This window comes from Grus americana, chromosome 1 (genome assembly GCF_028858705.1).
Source record: "Grus americana isolate bGruAme1 chromosome 1, bGruAme1.mat, whole genome shotgun sequence".
Lineage (NCBI taxonomy): Eukaryota > Metazoa > Chordata > Aves > Gruiformes > Gruidae > Grus > Grus americana.
Window position 1 is genome coordinate 48,750,565 of NC_072852.1, and position 18,664 is coordinate 48,769,228.

General features: G+C 44.6%; 2 protein-coding genes across 2 annotated transcripts in view; one reads left to right on the forward strand and one right to left on the reverse strand.

The window, feature by feature from the left end:
- LOC129201587 (uncharacterized protein C12orf50 homolog) overlaps positions 1 to 8,092 on the reverse strand; it is a 16,375-nt gene extending 8,283 nt beyond the window's left edge. The window contains exons 1-2 of the mRNA XM_054813095.1: positions 8,061 to 8,092; positions 7,596 to 7,699 (exon numbers count right to left, since the gene is read on the reverse strand). Of these exons, the coding sequence (XP_054669070.1) occupies positions 7,596 to 7,699; positions 8,061 to 8,092 (136 nt within the window). The remainder of the gene's footprint in view (positions 1 to 7,595; positions 7,700 to 8,060) is intronic.
- A 977-nt stretch (positions 8,093 to 9,069) lies between these two features.
- LOC129201588 (uncharacterized protein C12orf50 homolog) lies at positions 9,070 to 14,306 on the forward strand. The gene is made up of 7 exons (XM_054813096.1): positions 9,070 to 9,123; positions 9,749 to 9,872; positions 11,097 to 11,261; positions 12,426 to 12,503; positions 12,620 to 12,733; positions 13,348 to 13,467; positions 14,296 to 14,306. Exons 1-7 carry the CDS (start codon positions 9,070 to 9,072, stop codon positions 14,304 to 14,306), a joined length of 666 nt encoding a protein of 221 aa, XP_054669071.1.
- The last annotated feature ends 4,358 nt before the right edge of the window (positions 14,307 to 18,664 follow it).

An 18,664-nucleotide genomic window follows, 5' to 3' on the forward strand; every position in this document is an offset into this window, starting at 1 on the left:
TTGCAACTCATTTATTAGCATAACCATCAAACCATCCTCTTTTGAGAAAAGAGGTCTTGACGGGTTTTTGACATAATCTCCAAACTATTGGAACTGGTAGTCACTCTTCAAAATTTCTCAAAATTTGGGGACAAAATGACAAGTTCAGGAGGTGGTACTTCTTCTCTGGGAAACAAACTTTTGAACAGGGGCTGTACACTCTCCTCACTGAAGGTGAAGTCACAGGTTGGTTTACAAAAGGTAGCTGTGTGACTTCCCCTTAAATACTTTGCTCAAAGTATTTACCTATTAAACTGTCTTTCTTTCAAGCCACGAGTTTTCTCACTTTTTCTCTGCCGATTCTCTCCCCCATCCCACCATGGAGGGCAGGTTTCTCATGCTGACTAGAAGCCTTGTTTCACTGATTTCCTAAACTCTGTAGGCGGTCTCATTTTACTACAGAAAGATATTCTTCAATCTAGCAAAGAGAATCCCCTCAAAACTCTTCATTAGTTTAACCAAGTGTGTATGTGTATACATTTATTGCTATATTAGATTTTATTTAGGTTTTGAAATGTAGTTAAACCGTTGACTGAGAGACTCCTTGGGAAGGAATGAACCGTGCAGTCCCAGGGGGTGAAAGCGAGAGACCGACCTGCTCTCATGCGTGCACTCCGCAAATTCCTGTGCTAGTTCTCAGGCCGCCCCAAGCTGCTTTTCACTTTCCCCCTGCCCTTCGGGGCTGCCTGTTAGCGCTTCCTAACTCGGTTTCAGTCCGAGTAAGCCACCTCAATTTAAACAGTATAAAAAGGAGGGCTTTGCTGATCTTAGCGGCCTTAACTGAGACAGACAAGGAGCACTCCCTTCACCAGCTCTGCCGGCAGACATTGCAGCAGAGGAACTTTGGGCAGAGCTTGTTGTATACGTGTTGGAACTGCAATTCCACTGCAGCTGGAAACTCCTGCTATTCAGGAATCATTTTTCTGTCCAGAATCAGAGGTTGCCGTCAGAAAAAAACAAACCCTGACCACAATGAAACTCACGTTGGTTTTTGACCATTAAGAATTGTTGAAGGTCTTTGTATAGATACCGCGTAACCTTTTAAAAATACTGCCTACAGGTGCTCCTGACTGGGTGCCTCAGACTGCTGCAGACCTTGAAGAGGAAAGAGCAATAAAGGAAATATGCTATCAATCTGGTAAGCAGGAAATCAGTCACTCTTTCCTAAACAGCAATATAGTCACTCTTTCCTAAACAGCAATACTGCCGATACAGTAAACATTGGGTTTTTTCCTCCCCTGGGGGTATGTTTAGGAGAGTATTACGGGATTCAGTACCCTCAGGAACACCAATCAACAAAAACTGTGTCTTCACCTCGGGAAAACGAGCTACTACCCTGGGAAGCTACCGAGCGAGACTTGCAGGCAGGCAAGTGCTTTTCATCTTCTGGGACATCGTTTACCACTTTTTAAATTACTGTTACAGGGAGAAACTACTCCATAGCTTGCCCCTCCTCCCCTCTTCTTTAATGTAGTGACAATGAAGGATAGCGTATTACAAAGAGCGTCAACAGACTTCACTACTTTTTCCCCATATACATGGGTAGTGTCACACACGTGGCGACTACCTGTGTCCACTGGCGAGGGAAAAGGTAGAAATGGGCTATTAAGCCTATGTCTACTTTCCTGAGACACACGACAGAGGTGGTCTTCCCTACAATTTTTCCTCACGACCAAGATTTATGTCACCTCATTGAGATATACTTAGACTATCGACAAGGAAATCAGTAACAAACAGGCAAATACAGGTTCTAATATAGGTCTGTCTTTAGAATTAGATACATTCAGAGAAAAGGATAGAGATGTTTCCCCAAAGCATTTCTTCCAGACAGTTCTCTGAGGTTTTTGGTACCACAATGACATGCATCTTGAAAATACCAGAAATTCAGTCAGATAGGATCACTGAGGGAGGAAGAGAATGGCAGCGCCATTCCCCGGGCTTACACACAAGCAGCTAAACCACTCTCTCTGTTGCCCTTCCAGGCGACGGTGATACAATTCCTACAACATTTAAGAATGCAAAAGGAGAAGGAGAGAGCTCAGGAACGACAGTACCAGCAGAGACCATTCCCAGAACAGATCGTGGATCCTTTGAAAACGGAGGTAATACACTTTAGCATCAGCTTCTCTTTGCTGAACATCATGTGCTAAGTAAAAAAACCTGAACGTGCACGCATTAAGCTTCACCATTTTAGATCCGAGTTATTCTTTCTTTGTTATGTTCTAGAGACTCTTTCTCACGCTGCACCATTACCTGTAACAATCAAAACCACTCTTTACCATTCTGCTTGGGTTAGCATCATTCTAGGAAAAAAAGATCCTCTATGCTGATTCCAATTGAATTTTTCCTGCTTAATTTTGGAAAAGAATTGCTTCTGTGAAGTTATAAAACAGACATGTCCGCAGTAGAATACCCTTACCACTAGGTACGTTGACATCGGAGCTAAAGCCAATGTGACAAGGTTGAAGCTTTGGCCGTTCACTGGTAGTGCTGCAATGCTCCTTGGCACCACGTCAGCAACGCCAGGTCAGCTGTTACAAGCATGCCTGGGCCCATGCTGTAAACTGTATCACCGATGTGCCTGAGGATTAAACTTATATCAAGTTATAAACTGAAGTTAGTTTGCATGCCACATCATTTCAGTTGTTCAGCTCGCAGGACAACACGTAGCTCAACTGACGATGCAGCCGAGCCAGAGGAAAAGCGTGCCTCATGTGCAGCACGTGAGAAATAAGCACCGGTAGGCAGGACCATGCTAATTAAGGTTCCTGGTTTGTTGCTAACTGAGTTACCTTGTAGCGACACACAGATCAGGGTTGTCACCCTATGCTCTGGAGTCCCTTTGCATTGGGTTCCCATTTAGATGGTACACTTTGACTTTGGAAAAGGATTTGTTCCCCCTGTGACACGCTGTCTTGGTTTTACCCCAGCCGGCAGCTAAGCACCACGCAGCCGCTCACTCGCTCCCCCCCATCGGGATGGGGGAGAGAACTGGAAAAGTTAAAGTGAGAAAACTCGTGGGTTGAGATAAAGACATTTTAATAGGTAAAGCAAAAGCTGCGCGCACAAGCAAAGCAAAGCAAGGAATTCATTCACCACTCCCCATGGGCAGGCAGGTGTTCAGCCATCTCCAGGGAAGCAGGGCTCTGTCACGCGTAACGGTTACTTGGGAAGACAAACGCCATCACTCCGAACGCCACCCCCCCCCCCTTCTCTTCCCCCAAGCTCCTTATAAACTGAGCATGACGTCATATGGTATGGAATATCCCTTTGGTCAGCTTGGGTCACCTGACCTGTCTGTCTCCTCCCAACTTCTTGTGCAGCCCCAGCCATCCCGCTGGCAGGGCAGTGCAAGAAGCAGAAAAGGCCTTGCCCTGTGTAAACACTGCTCAACAAGAAGTCCATAGAACAAAAACATCTCTATATTATCAACACTGTCTCCCGCACAAATCCAAAACATATCCTCACACTAGCTACTATGAAGAAAATCAACCCTCTCAGCTAAAACCAGGACACACGCACATAAATTGCATGCAGCTTTTGATTCGCAGTGATTACAAACGCGTATGTGGATTAAAGCTAATGTTTGTACTTTTAAACTGTAAACCCAAAATACAGTATTCATGAAGATTTTCAAATTCATAATGAGAAGCATTCTAAGCCAGAAGCGGTCAAAGACATTGAACGAGTCCAACACCTTTGTGTTTATAGTCAATTTTTGAGTTTCCTTGCAAGATTTTGCAACTGTGAACTCTTCTAGAGGAACCATAACCGCTTCCGCTTTCCTTCTGAGGAACGGCACTTTTAACATGTACAGCCCAAGAAGACCTGTGTATGAAGTGGGAGATCTGCTTTAAAAAACAAAAAAAAAAAACCCAACCCAAAAATACCCCAAAACCACCAACCAAACAAAAAAGCATTTTTGGAGGAGAAGATTGTGCCTGCTTTTGCAAAAAGTAAATATGCGTTATTTTAATCCCTCAGGAACCAATCGCATGGAGCGGGTAAAGAACTATCCCGGTAAAGAAGCAAAGGAGCAGCAATGGATTTCCGAGGAAGAAAGCAAGTCCCATAACACAGGAACAGGAAAAGGTATTTTGAGAAAACAGTTGGCTTATTCCTTCTTGTTTACTCAACTCACAGATGACTTGGCAGGACCTAGTTAATTTCTGTTCTTAGTGTCAGATAGGGACAGTCCATATTTGGATTGGACTAGCCACAAAGAGCATTTGCTTTATCTAGGCCTTCCAGCCTCCGGCCTCCTGCAACATGTCCAATTTTGAAGGAATAGCCCAGCATTTTGGTCTGAGTTTGCTGCTTCTCTTTTAGGAATTCACACTCCAGACCCCAAAGCAAAACCACGTCGCCAACAAAGGGGTCAAAGTAAGGACGATGAAGCTGCTTCTGCTGTTCCTCCAGTGAGAGAAACTGGAAGAGACACTTATTTCAGTTCTTCAGAACCTCGAAGATCAGCATATGTAGTCTACCGTACTGCCACCGTCACCCAAGAACCAAAGTGCAATGGACCGACAGGTGGGTTCCTGCTTACACAGGATCCTTAAACGTTAAGAAAGTGATTTCATCTTGCCCGTTTCAGTCACCTCTCTTAAGCTGGGCTGAATCTCCACCTAGAGGTGCCTCCCTGTCTTAATTGCCAATCAAAGGAACCTCCTTCAGACACAGTAACCCCCACTTTCAGACAAATGAAGTGAAGCAAAAGGAATCCCAGCATCACCGCTTCGTCTCAGGGGCGAATAGTTGTGGGGTTTTTCTTTTTCTTTCATAGAGATTACAGAGAGAACATTCTCAATGCGAAGAACACATCTTATCAAATTTCCAGGTTGAGAAAGGATATAGCGTTTAAAAAAAAATGAAAAAAACACCCCCCCCCCCCCAAAAAAGGCGATCAGCATTTTTGTCGTAAAAACCACCTTAGCACTTTCGCTACCTTTCTTTTCAGCAGTACCTGAGCCGTATGCTGGGAAATGCTCCAAACCAAAGAATCAGCTTGACGCAAATAGAAGATTTTGGACCCAAACCGAAAGCTATGGTAAGACTCACAGGCTGTGTGCAAAAGGAAAAATTTAGGACTATTGTGGAATTAGTACTTTGAATTAATGGAATTAATCTGGAATTAACAGAAAACCAGAGTATTCATAATAATGATTTCTAACCGAGTTTTACAGAAAACTAGTCAGTCATTGGGCAGCATACTCTGACGCAAAATCAACCACCTAGTACAAAAACATAACACTGCCTTGCATCTAGCGCTTTCCCAAGCAGGGACAAAAAAGGAGACCGGATTGTGGAGTAGTCTAATCTAAAAGCAACTGATGCCTTTGGGCAGGTTGTCTACACAGGAACATTCACTTTGTCCAAGTCAAGGATGTCCGTGGCACAATCCACCTCCTTTGGAAGATCCTGTGAGCCTGATGGAAACGCTGCGAGATTACAGATGATCTTTAGAGTTCTAGGGGGAAAATCTATATTTAATACTACCTTGTATTTCAGAGGTGGTGTCTGAGTCACCCAATGTATGCATTGATACTTCAGCTAATGTAATATTTAATTTGCATACCAGGCTAAGAGAGTCTTTCCCTAAATTGCAGCTGAAATTAAGAAAGAGTGCCTGTCTTTTTTCTACAGACAAATATACTTCAGGCTCTTACAATGCACCAACTTGGAGGAAAAGAAATCCACACCCTAAAACGTTCTCAAAGTCTAAAACAACCAGTCAGGTAACTGAGATTAGAACCTCTATCTTGCGTCTTCTGTTGGAAGTCTAATTCTTAACACCTTTTGAACAGAGCATAGACTTTCCCTCTAATAAGTGATGCACAACATGTTCTGCCTATCTATTTTGACAACAGAGCCAAGAAGACAGGGAAGTGAACAGGAAAGGAGAGCGATACATAGACAGGAGAAAGAGATGAAGCCAGTTCTTCGACTTACAAGAGCAATCGAAATTGAAATGCGGAAATTATCAGCTGGAAAATCCAAAGAGGACACAATTGCAAATTCCAAAAATAAGATGCAGGAAGTACACGACAATGTTTCAAAACTGATTGAAAACACAAAATATACGTTCTGTGTGATCACAGATCCACTAAGTTTAATTTGTTATGAAAATTTGACTGTTGAAATGACTTTTGCAGACGATGTTTTAAGGCATAATTTCTAAGATGAATAAATACTAGCACTTTTTCACTTTGCAGTTTCAGAGGTCTTTTAATGCAACGCATCTTCTCGTTTCCTCCCAACCTCCACACTTCTGTTACTCTTCCCCAAAGAAATTACACACCCTTTACTATACAAGTTCTAGTGTGCAAGGCAGAACTACCAACCGGACATTTTAGAACCGGAGTAGTTCCTTGACTGGCACCTTCACTGCAACCAACCTATAAACACCTACTATCTTTACGGTAACTACCACTTTGCGGTCAAGATGTTTAATGACAGGTGAAGTCACAACAGCTGTAATCCAATAGAGCACACAATAGAAGTGAAACCTAAGTGAAACAAGGCTTCTAGTCAGCACGAGAAACCTGCCCTCCACGGTGGGATGGGGGAGAGAATCGGAAGAGAAAAAGTGAGAAAACTCGGGGCTTGAAATAAAGACACTTTAATAGGTAAAACAAAAGCCACACGCGCAAGCAAAGCAAGACAAGGAAATGGCTCACCACTTCCCATCGGCAGGCAGGTGTTCAGCCATCCCCAGGAAAGCAGGGCTCCATCACGCGTTAACAGTGACTTGGGAAGAAAAAAAACGCCACCGCTCTGAGTCTACCCTCTTTCTTCTTCTTCTTCTTCTTCTTCTTCTTCTTCTTCCCAAAGCCCCTTATATGCTGAGCATGACCTCCTATGGTATGCAATATCCCTTTCGTCGGCTGGGGTCAGCCGTCCCGGCTGTGTCCCCTCCCAACTTCTTGTGCACCCCCAGCTACTCGCTGGTGGGGGGGGGTGAGAAGCAGAAAAGGCCTTGACGCTGCCTGAGCACTGCTCAGCAGTAACCAAAATATCCCGGTATTAGCAACACTGTTTTCAGCACAAATCCACAGCACAGCCCCACACTGTGCAGAAAAATAACTCTATCCTAGCCAAAACCTAGTGCAGGGAGGTCCCCTTACACAACCACCATCAAGATGGCGCTGGTACTCAGAGCTGAACAACGAAGTTACTGACGTTTTGGCAATCGTTTCAGCTCTTCCATCCAGAACCCAAACACCCAGGGGAGAAAGTCACCCAGCCGACACACAGCAGTAGCTGCTGCTCCTGCTGCTGCTGCTGCTGATGCTACTAAAACCAGGAAACACGACCCGCAGGCCCACAGCCAGACAGGTGAATGCCACCCCAATCACAACAAGAAATAACTGTGATTGGGCACCATGACTTACTACTTTCACCTTGCGAAGTACTGCACCTCTTGCTGCCTCCGATGAATGCTTCTGTCATAAGTCCGATATTCCTCTGATCACCAAATAAAACTGCTGAAAGAAAAGAAAGAAAAGAAAGAAGAAACATGAGAGAGCAGCTTATTTTTCCCCCACAAGGCTCACAAGCTCCCAGTGCCGTCATGTTGGAGCGGCCTCGTTCCTTGCCCTGGCTGTTCCCTACACTTGGAAAAAGCAAACGCAACCTCAGGGCCAACACCTGGGTGCACCTGGCAGGAAAGGAGGGGGACAGAGCTGAAACGGCCCCCAAACGACCTTCCTTTCCCACCTTCCAGGGGGGAGCCCTACAGAAACCTCTACCGTGCCTTTCGCTCCAGACCTGCAGCGACACTTCCCGCCGCCCGGGTCTCCCCCTCCCTGCAGCCAGGCCTCACTGAGGCACAGCTACACAGCTAAGAAGAGCCCCTGTTTGGATAGCTCTTGGCAGTGTTAACACTTTCTTACTCGGGCTGCTCCTGCCCGCTGGCAGTTCATTATTCATGGCCCTCGCCTGCTTTCCGGCATGTTCCTTCCCCTGTGTGCCCCAGTCAGCTGTAGGGCTTACGGACCTGTGGGAGCCCTTTCACTCACATTGTTTCTTGCTTCACAGCTCTTTGGGCCATCTCCTGATACCGGAGTCACAAACACATTGATCGGCTCCTCGAGAGACCTGAAGACTTCCAGTCATTTCAATGTCTCCGTGCTTCTCCCCCAGCTTGGGCATAACCACCGCTGAGCCAGCCTCGTACCATTTGTGCCCGTGGAGTCTCTGGCACCTGAAGTGTTCAGCTCCAAGTCACTGATGTCACTCAGTGTGGGAACTGTGACCCCCTGTCCTGGGGATCACAGCCTGCCTGACCGTTTTCCAGGACTGAAACTTCCTTTCCCCGCCTAGATATTGTCTGTTCAGAGGCAGCCTCGGACGGGAGCGAGAACAGAGGTCTTAATTAGGGACACAAGTGTACGCTGTTCTTTCTGCTTTAGCTGTGGCACTGGACATCATGGAAGCAAGAAAAAGCAATGAACCCCAACAACGTCAGCCATTAACAGCTAGCAGTGTACTAACACGAAGCAGCAAGTTTCTCCATCCAAAGAAAGAGGTGCTGCAAGAAAAACATGGGCCAACAGGATTTTGGTTGAAAACCTAGTCAAAGGATAAGGATAAGCAAGAAGTTGGGTATTCTTGTAGCCCTGCCAAATGGGTTTGTTCCGGTTTACGTTAAAGAAACACCAGAAGGGGAGACCCTTTGAAACGGTCCGATTTTCCGTACTCTACTCTGAAGCAAGGGAGAGAGGAAGGTGTTCAAGCTGGACAGGCCACATAGCACCATCATGCTGATGTCACGAGCTGGAGGAGCAGTTGGGAGCTTTCGTAACGTAACATTCTATACCGGCTAGCAACTGCCTTCGTCCGTTCAGCAAGCCCGGAGAAGGTAGCAGCTCCTTCCTTGTTTCCAAAAAGGTCTGAAGGTCCAGGTTTGGAAAGAGAACTACTGCTTTCAGGACACGATTACAAGTTGCCTGAATGTTGAGAGCTCTAACTTTTTCGTGTATGTTCTGCCAGCAGTAGGAGAGTGGAGGAGAAGCCTGAAAGCTGGAAATGGCTGCAGCTGGGAATGACCGCTCTTTCCATGTTTGTTCCCCCTACGCACAGGTAAATGCTGTAGATTGTAGAGTGGTTTGTACCCTTGATTCTCCTGACATATCTGTCTTGAAAGGGAGGGTGGTTATGTAAAGTTAGACATCGCTATGCCACTCTGCGTGGGTCCTGGCCCCATCTGTAGATCAAACAGCTGATTTTCAGAAGCAGTGAGAAGAGCTCACGATCCTCTAAACACCCAGCTGTCCCGACGACAGTCCAGAAGTGGCATGTTTTGGAGATGCTGCTCTGAGACCCAGCTGCTAATGTCTGGAACTGGGTGGAACTTCCCGTCACGTATTCAACTATTTTCAAGTGTGACTTTGATGTCCTTTAAAAAATGACATAGAAACTCATTAAGAAACCGCCGGTAACCCACGATACTGCACGCACTGCAGTACAGTAAGGAGACTGCTTTGCTCCTATTCTCATCTACAGACATCACGAAAGCTCCCTTGCCCTAGCTCAAGGTAACTTTAGAGTTACCTGGAGCTTAAGATAACTTTACATGTTCGAAAGTAGCAGCGGGTGGTCCCACAAAATCTTAGTCATATGTTCACAGCAGTACGCTGTATATGAATCCATTTAGTCCCGTTTTATCGCTGTATTGACAGTATCTGAAACCTGTTTTCTCCTGCAGCAGAAGTACAGCAACATCTCCTGTTTCTGGGAAACACAACCATCAGGCTGCTTGAGGATCAGTTGCGCCTTCCATCATAGCAAACCTCGCAGCATAAATGGACTTTTTTTGCCGCCGAGTAACAGTGAGTAAAAATATTTTCTCAGCCATTTGTCCAGTAGAGCTCTTAAGTAAGTGCACAAAAACGTCCTTCCAGCGCTTACGTAGCGTACGTGCAGGTGAAGAAATGTACCATGGCAAATCAATCAGGTATGATCCGCTATGCCGGCAAGTTGAAGGCAAAGAAAGGAATTGGATTGGCATTTGAATAGGGTTGCCATATGACTTTTTTTAGCTGTCTGCTTACGAATCTTTGTAACTATCGGTGACATGAAAGGTGAAGTCACAAAAGGCAGTTTAGGTTGCTAAGATCCATGGAGTAAAAATGTTGCCTTCCTTGGGTATTTGCTAGATGAAATCTCTCCAGGAGTGAAAATGGTTAGTGGGCAGGTAAGCACTTAAGAGAAATGAAAAGCAGCGTGTGTGGTTGGAGGGAGGAGGTTGTTAGGGCCACCAGCAGCAGTATCTGTTGATAGAGCACAACATGTTATATGGATGAGACACCCCTTGTAGAGACAACATCAGATTACAGTGCTGTGTGTGCAGATGTATTTCCAGTTTGTCGTTTGGAATAAATTAATAAATTAAATCAATAAATACATTACTAATGAAATGAATAAATAAAGGCTCTACCAAGTTAAGTGTTGTATCTTAATTTCTCTTGCACGAGATACAACAAATCTGGTCTGCAGGAGTGCTACTAAAATGCCTTTAACATGATACACATGCTGCTCATAGGCAAGCACGAGATGCACAAGAATCTGGTTGAGTGTAAATTAATGTCATGAACTTCATATTCCTTCTCAAAATCTACACTTTGCACTTAGTAGAGAGAGTTGTGGTTCAGAAGATTTTGAGAGAAAAAATTGTCGACAAGCTAAAAATTGGTACTCCTGTGCTTAGCGTTGCTAAACTCTTCAAAATCGATGCCATGGCCTGCCTATTATTCAGCATGTTAAAAATATTTTCACAGGTGGGGTTCTAAACTCATTGACTCACTTCAGCCCCCGTATTACTAATCCCATGTTGTCCCATGGTGTAAATATCTGCCTGCTTTTTCAGACTTTCTGTACTTGGAAGACGCTCTTTTGCCGACCTCAGCAGAAGATTTTTCGGAAAAGGCACAATCCGTCTATTTAATGACTCCTTCAGTATGGCAATGATTTCAAGAAGATACCTGCTGGCCTGAACCTGGATTTGATCTTCCAGTTCCCTCCTAACAAAATGAATGTAATGTTCTTTCCTGCAGATGCCCCATTGCAACAAGGTGTCCAAGAAGGGATTCCGCACCCAGCCCATGGTCAAGAGTCACTCAGAAATCAAAAGAATATTTTACGACCAATTCACCCTCCACTGACTATACACCTCAACGATGAAGACGACGATGAGGACGATGATGAAGAGGAGGAGAACGGTAAACAATTTTTTCTTTTGTTTACCGGGGGGTAGAAGGGGGTTTTCCACTCTCGCAATGCACTTTCCAACTCATTTATTAGCATAACCATCAAACCATCCTCTTTTGAGAAAAGAGGTCTTGACGGGTTTTTGACATAATCTCCAAACTATTGGAACTGGTAGTCACTCTTCAAAATTTCTCAAAATTTGGGGACAAAATGACAAGTTCAGGAGGTGGTACTTCTTCTCTGGGAAACAAACTTTTGAACAGGGGCTGTACACTCTCCTCACTGAAGGTGAAGTCACAGGTTGGTTTACAAAAGGTAGCTGTGTGACTTCCCCTTAAATACTTTGCTCAAAGTATTTACCTATTAAACTGTCTTTCTTTCAAGCCACGAGTTTTCTCACTTTTTCTCTGCCGATTCTCTCCCCCATCCCACCATGGAGGGCAGGTTTCTCATGCTGACTAGAAGCCTTGTTTCACTGATTTCCTAAACTCTGTAGGCGGTCTCATTTTACTACAGAAAGATATTCTTCAATCTAGCAAAGAGAATCCCCTCAAAACTCTTCATTAGTTTAACCAAGTGTGTATGTGTATACATTTATTGCTATATTAGATTTTATTTAGGTTTTGAAATGTAGTTAAACCGTTGACTGAGAGACTCGTTGGGAAGGAATGAACCGTGCAGTCCCAGGGGGTGAAAGCGAGAGACCGACCTGCTCTCATGCGTGCACTCCGCAAATTCCTGTGCTAGTTCTCAGGCCGCCCCAAGCTGCTTTTCACTTTCCCCCTGCCCTTCGGGGCTGCCTGTTAGCGCTTCCTAACTCGGTTTCAGTCCGAGTAAGCCACCTCAATTTAAACAGTATAAAAAGGAGGGCTTTGCTGATCTTAGCGGCCTTAACTGAGACAGACAAGGAGCACTCCCTTCACCAGCTCTGCCGGCAGACATTGCAGCAGAGGAACTTTGGGCAGAGCTTGTTGTATACGTGTTGGAACTGCAATTCCACTGCAGCTGGAAACTCCTGCTATTCAGGAATCATTTTTCTGTCCAGAATCAGAGGTTGCCGTCAGAAAAAAAACAAACCCTGACCACAGTGAAACTCACGTTGGTTTTTGACCATTAAGAATTGTTGAAGGTCTTTGTATAGATACCGCGTAACCTTTTAAAAATACTGCCTACAGGTGCTCCTGACTGGGTGCCTCAGACTGCTGCAGACCTTGAAGAGGAAAGAGCAATAAAGGAAATATGCTATCAATCTGGTAAGCAGTAAATCAGTCACTCTTTCCTAAACAGCAATATAGTCACTCTTTCCTAAACAGCAATACTGCCGATACAGTAAACATTGGGTTTTTTCCTCCCCTGGGGGTATGTTTAGGAGAGTATTACGGGATTCAGTACCCTCAGGAACACCAATCAACAAAAACTGTGTCTTCACCTCGGGAAAACGAGCTACTACCCTGGGAAGCTACCGAGCGAGACTTGCAGGCAGGCAAGTGCTTTTCATCTTCTGGGACATCGTTTACCACTTTTTAAATTACTGTTACAGGGAGAAACTACTCCATAGCTTGCCCCTCCTCCCCTCTTCTTTAATGTAGTGACAATGAAGGATAGCGTATTACAAAGAGCGTCAACAGACTTCACTACTTTTTCCCCATATACATGGGTAGTGTCACACACGTGGCGACTACCTGTGTCCACTGGCGAGGGAAAAGGTAGAAATGGGCTATTAAGCCTATGTCTACTTTCCTGAGACACACGACAGAGGTGGTCTTCCCTACAATTTTTCCTCACGACCAAGATTTATGTCACCTCATTGAGATATACTTAGACTATCGACAAGGAAATCAGTAACAAACAGGCAAATACAGGTTCTAATATAGGTCTGTCTTTAGAATTAGATACATTCAGAGAAAAGGATAGAGATGTTTCCCCAAAGCATTTCTTCCAGACAGTTCTCTGAGGTTTTTGGTACCACAATGACATGCATCTTGAAAATACCAGAAATTCAGTCAGATAGGATCACTGAGGGAGGAAGAGAATGGCAGCGCCATTCCCCGGGCTTACACACAAGCAGCTAAACCACTCTCTCTGTTGCCCTTCCAGGTGACGGTGATACAGTTCCTACAACATTTAAGAATGCAAAAGGAGAAGGAGAGAGCTCAGGAACGACAGTACCAGCAGAGACCATTCCCAGAACAGATCGTGGATCCTTTGAAAACGGAGGTAATACACTTTAGCATCAGCTTCTCTTTGCTGAACATCATGTGCTAAGTAAAAAAACCTGAACGTGCACGCATTAAGCTTCACCATTTTAGATCCGAGTTATTCTTTCTTTGTTATGTTCTAGAGACTCTTTCTCATGCTGCACCATTACCTGTAACAATCAAAACCACTCTTTACCATTCTGCTTGGGTTAGCATCATTCTAGGAAAAAAAGATCCTCTATGCTGATTCCAATTGAATTTTTCCTGCTTAATTTTGGAAAAGAATTGCTTCTGTGAAGTTATAAAACAGACATGTCCGCAGTAGAATACCCTTACCACTAGGTACGTTGACATCGGAGCTAAAGCCAATGTGACAAGGTTGAAGCTTTGGCCGTTCACTGGTAGTGCTGCAATGCTCCTTGGCACCACGTCAGCAACGCCAGGTCAGCTGTTACAAGCATGCCTGGGCCCATGCTGTAAACTGTATCACCGATGTGCCTGAGGATTAAACTTATATCAAGTTATAAACTGAAGTTAGTTTGCATGCCACATCATTTCAGTTGTTCAGCTCGCAGGACAACACGTAGCTCAACTGACGATGCAGCCGAGCCAGAGGAAAAGCGTGCCTCATGTGCAGCACGTGAGAAATAAGCACCGGTAGGCAGGACCATGCTAATTAAGGTTCCTGGTTTGTTGCTAACTGAGTTACCTTGTAGCGACACACAGACCAGGGTTGTCACCCTATGCTGTGGAGTCCCTTTGCATTGGGTTCCCATTTAGATGGTACACTTTGACTTTGGAAAAGGATTTGTTCCCCCTGTGACACGCTGTCTTGGTTTTACCCCAGCCGGCAGCTAAGCACCACGCAGCCGCTCACTCGCTCCCCCCATCGGGATGGGGGAGAGAACTGGAAAAGTTAAAGTGAGAAAACTCGTGGGTTGAGATAAAGACATTTTAATAGGTAAAGCAAAAGCTGCGCGCACAAGCAAAGCAAAGCAAGGAATTCATTCACCACTCCCCATGGGCAGGCAGGTGTTCAGCCATCTCCAGGGAAGCAGGGCTCTGTCACGCGTAACGGTTACTTGGGAAGACAAACGCCATCACTCCGAACGCCACCCCCCCCCCCTTCTCTCCCCCCAAGCTCCTTATAAACTGAGCATGACGTCATATGGTATGGAATATCCCTTTGGTCAGCTTGGGTCACCTGTCCTGTCTGTCTCCTCCCAACTTCTTGTGCAGCCCCAGCCATCCCGCTGGCAGGGCAGTGCAAGAAGCAGAAAAGGCCTTGCCCTGTGTAAACACTGCTCAACAAGAAGTCCATAGAACAAAAACATCTCTATATTATCAACACTGTCTCCCGCACAAATCCAAAACATATCCTCACACTAGCTACTATGAAGAAAATCAACCCTCTCAGCTAAAACCAGGACACACGCACATAAATTGCATGCAGCTTTTGATTCGCAGTGATTACAAACGCGTATGTGGATTAAAGCTAATGTTTGTACTTTTAAACTGTAAACCCAAAATACAGTATTCATGAAGATTTTCAAATTCATAATGAGAAGCATTCTAAGCCAGAAGCGGTCAAAGACATTGAACGAGTCCAACACCTTTGTGTTTATAGTCAATTTTTGAGTTTCCTTGCAAGATTTTGCAACTGTGAACTCTTCTAGAGGAACCATAACCGCTTCCGCTTTCCTTCTGAGGAACGGCACTTTTAACATGTACAGCCCAAGAAGACCTGTGTATGAAGTGGGAGATCTGCTTTAAAAAACAAACAAAAAAAAACCCAACCCAAAAATACCCCAAAACCACCAACCAAACAAAAAAGCATTTTTGGAGGAGAAGATTGTGCCTGCTTTTGCAAAAAGTAAATATGCGTTATTTTAATCCCTCAGGAACCAATCGCATGGAGCGGGTAAAGAACTATCCCGGTAAAGAAGCAAAGGAGCAGCAATGGATTTCCGAGGGAGAAAGCAAGTCCCATAACACAGGAACAGGAAAAGGTATTTTGAGAAAACAGTTGGCTTATTCCTTCTTGTTTACTCAACTCACAGATGACTTGGCAGGACCTAGTTAATTTCTGTTCTTAGTGTCAGATAGGGACAGTCCATATTTGGATTGGACTAGCCACAAAGAGCATTTGCTTTATCTAGGCCTTCCAGCCTCCGGCCTCCTGCAACATGTCCAATTTTGAAGGAATAGCCCAGCATTTTGGTCTGAGTTTGCTGCTTCTCTTTTAGGAATTCACACTCCAGACCCCAAAGCAAAACCACGTCGCCAACAAAGGGGTCAAAGTAAGGACGATGAAGCTGCTTCTGCTGTTCCTCCAGTGAGAGAAACTGGAAGAGACACTTATTTCAGTTCTTCAGAACCTCGAAGATCAGCATATGTAGTCTACCGTACTGCCACCGTCACCCAAGAACCAAAGTGCAATGGACCGACAGGTGGGTTCCTGCTTACACAGGATCCTTAAACGTTAAGAAAGTGATTTCATCTTGCCCGTTTCAGTCACCTCTCTTAAGCTGGGCTGAATCTCCACCTAGAGGTGCCTCCCTGTCTTAATTGCCAATCAAAGGAACCTCCTTCAGACACAGTAACCCCCACTTTCAGACAAATGAAGTGAAGCAAAAGGAATCCCAGCATCACCGCTTCGTCTCAGGGGCGAATAGTTGTGGGGTTTTTCTTTTTCTTTCATAGAGATTACAGAGAGAACATTCTCAATGCGAAGAACACATCTTATCAAATTTCCAGGTTGAGAAAGGATATAGCGTTTAAAAAAAAATGAAAAAAACAACCCCCCCCCCAAAAAAGGCGATCAGCATTTTTGTCGTAAAAACCACCTTAGCACTTTCGCTACCTTTCTTTTCAGCAGTACCTGAGCCGTATGCTGGGAAATGCTCCAAACCAAAGAATCAGCTTGACGCAAATAGAAGATTTTGGACCCAAACCGAAAGCTATGGTAAGACTCACAGGCTGTGTGCAAAAGGAAAAATTTAGGACTATTGTGGAATTAGTACTTTGAATTAATGGAATTAATCTGGAATTAACAGAAAACCAGAGTATTCATAATAATGATTTCTAACCGAGTTTTACAGAAAACTAGTCAGTCATTGGGCAGCATACTCTGACGCAAAATCAACCACCTAGTACAAAAACATAACACTGCCTTGCATCTAGCGCTTTCCCAAGCAGGGACAAAAAAGGAGACCGGATTGTGGAGTAGTCTAATCTAAAAGCAACTGATGCCTTTGGGCAGGTTGTCTACACAGGAACATTCACTTTGTCCAAGTCAAGGATGTCCGTGGCACAATCCACCTCCTTTGGAAGATCCTGTGAGCCTGATGGAAACGCTGCGAGATTACAGATGATCTTTAGAGTTCTAGGGGCAAAATCTATATTTAATACTACCTTGTATTTCAGAGGTGGTGTCTGAGTCACCCAATGTATGCATTGATACTTCAGCTAATGTAATATTTAATTTGCATACCAGGCTAAGAGAGTCTTTCCCTAAATTGCAGCTGAAATTAAGAAAGAGTGCCTGTCTTTTTTCTACAGACAAATATACTTCAGGCTCTTACAATGCACCAACTTGGAGGAAAAGAAATCCACACCCTAAAACGTTCTCAAAGTCTAAAACAACCAGTCAGGTAACTGAGATTAGAACCTCTATCTTGCGTCTTCTGTTGGAAGTCTAATTCTTAACACCTTTTGAACAGAGCATAGACTTTCCCTCTAATAAGTGATGCACAACATGTTCTGCCTATCTATTTTGACAACAGAGCCAAGAAGACATGGAAGTGAACAGGAAAGGAGAGCGATACATAGACAGGAGAAAGAGATGAAGCCAGTTCTTCGACTTACAAGAGCAATCGAAATTGAAATGTGGAAATTATCAGCTGGAAAATCCAAAGAGGACACAATTGCAAATTCCAAAAATAAGATGCAGGAAGTACACGACAATGTTTCAAAACTGATTGAAAACACAAAATATACGTTCTGTGTGATCACAGATCCACTAAGGTTAATTTGTTATGAAAATTTGACTGTTTAAATGACTTTTGCAGATGATGTTTTAAGGCATAATTTCTAAGATGAATAAATACTAGCACTTTTTCACTTTGCAGTTTCAGAGGTCTTTTAATGCAACGCATCTTCTCGTTTCCTCCCAACCTCCACACTTCTGTTACTCTTCCCCAAAGAAATTACACACCCTTTACTATACAAGTTCTAGTGTGCAAGGCAGAACTACCAACCGGACATTTTAGAACCGGAGTAGTTCCTTGACTGGCACCTTCACTGCAACCAACCTATAAACACCTACTATCTTTACGGTAACTACCACTTTGCGGTCAAGATGTTTAATGACAGGTGAAGTCACAACAGCTGTAATCCAATAGAGCACACAATAGAAGTGAAACCTAAGTGAAACAAGGCTTCTAGTCAGCACGAGAAACCTGCCCTCCACGGTGGGATGGGGGAGAGAATCGGAAGAGAAAAAGTGAGAAAACTCGGGGCTTGAAATAAAGACACTTTAATAGGTAAAACAAAAGCCACACGCGCAAGCAAAGCAAGACAAGGAAATGGCTCACCACTTCCCATCGGCAGGCAGGTGTTCAGCCATCCCCAGGAAAGCAGGGCTCCATCACGCATTAACAGTGACTTGGGAAGAAAAAAACGCCACCGCTCTGAGTCTACCCTCTTTCTTCTTCTTCTTCTTCTTCTTCTTCTTCTTCTTCTTCTTCTTCTTCTTCCCAAAGCCCCTTATATGCTGAGCATGACCTCCTATGGTATGCAATATCCCTTTAGTCGGCTGGGGTCAGCCGTCCCGGCTGTGTCCCCTCCCAACTTCTTGTGCACCCCCAGCTACTCGCTGGTGGGGGGGGGTGAGAAGCAGAAAAGGCCTTGACGCTGCCTGAGCACTGCTCAGCAGTAACCAAAATATCCCGGTATTAGCAACACTGTTTTCAGCACAAATCCACAGCACAGCCCCACACTGTGCAGAAAAATAACTCTATCCTAGCCAAAACCTAGTGCAGGGAGGTCCCCTTACACGACCACCATCAAGATGGCGCTGGTACTCAGAGCTGAACAACGAAGTTACTGACGTTTTGGCAATCGTTTCAGCTCTTCCATCCAGAACCCAAACACCCAGGGGAGAAAGTCACCCAGCCGACACACAGCAGTAGCTGCTGCTCCTGCTGCTGCTGCTG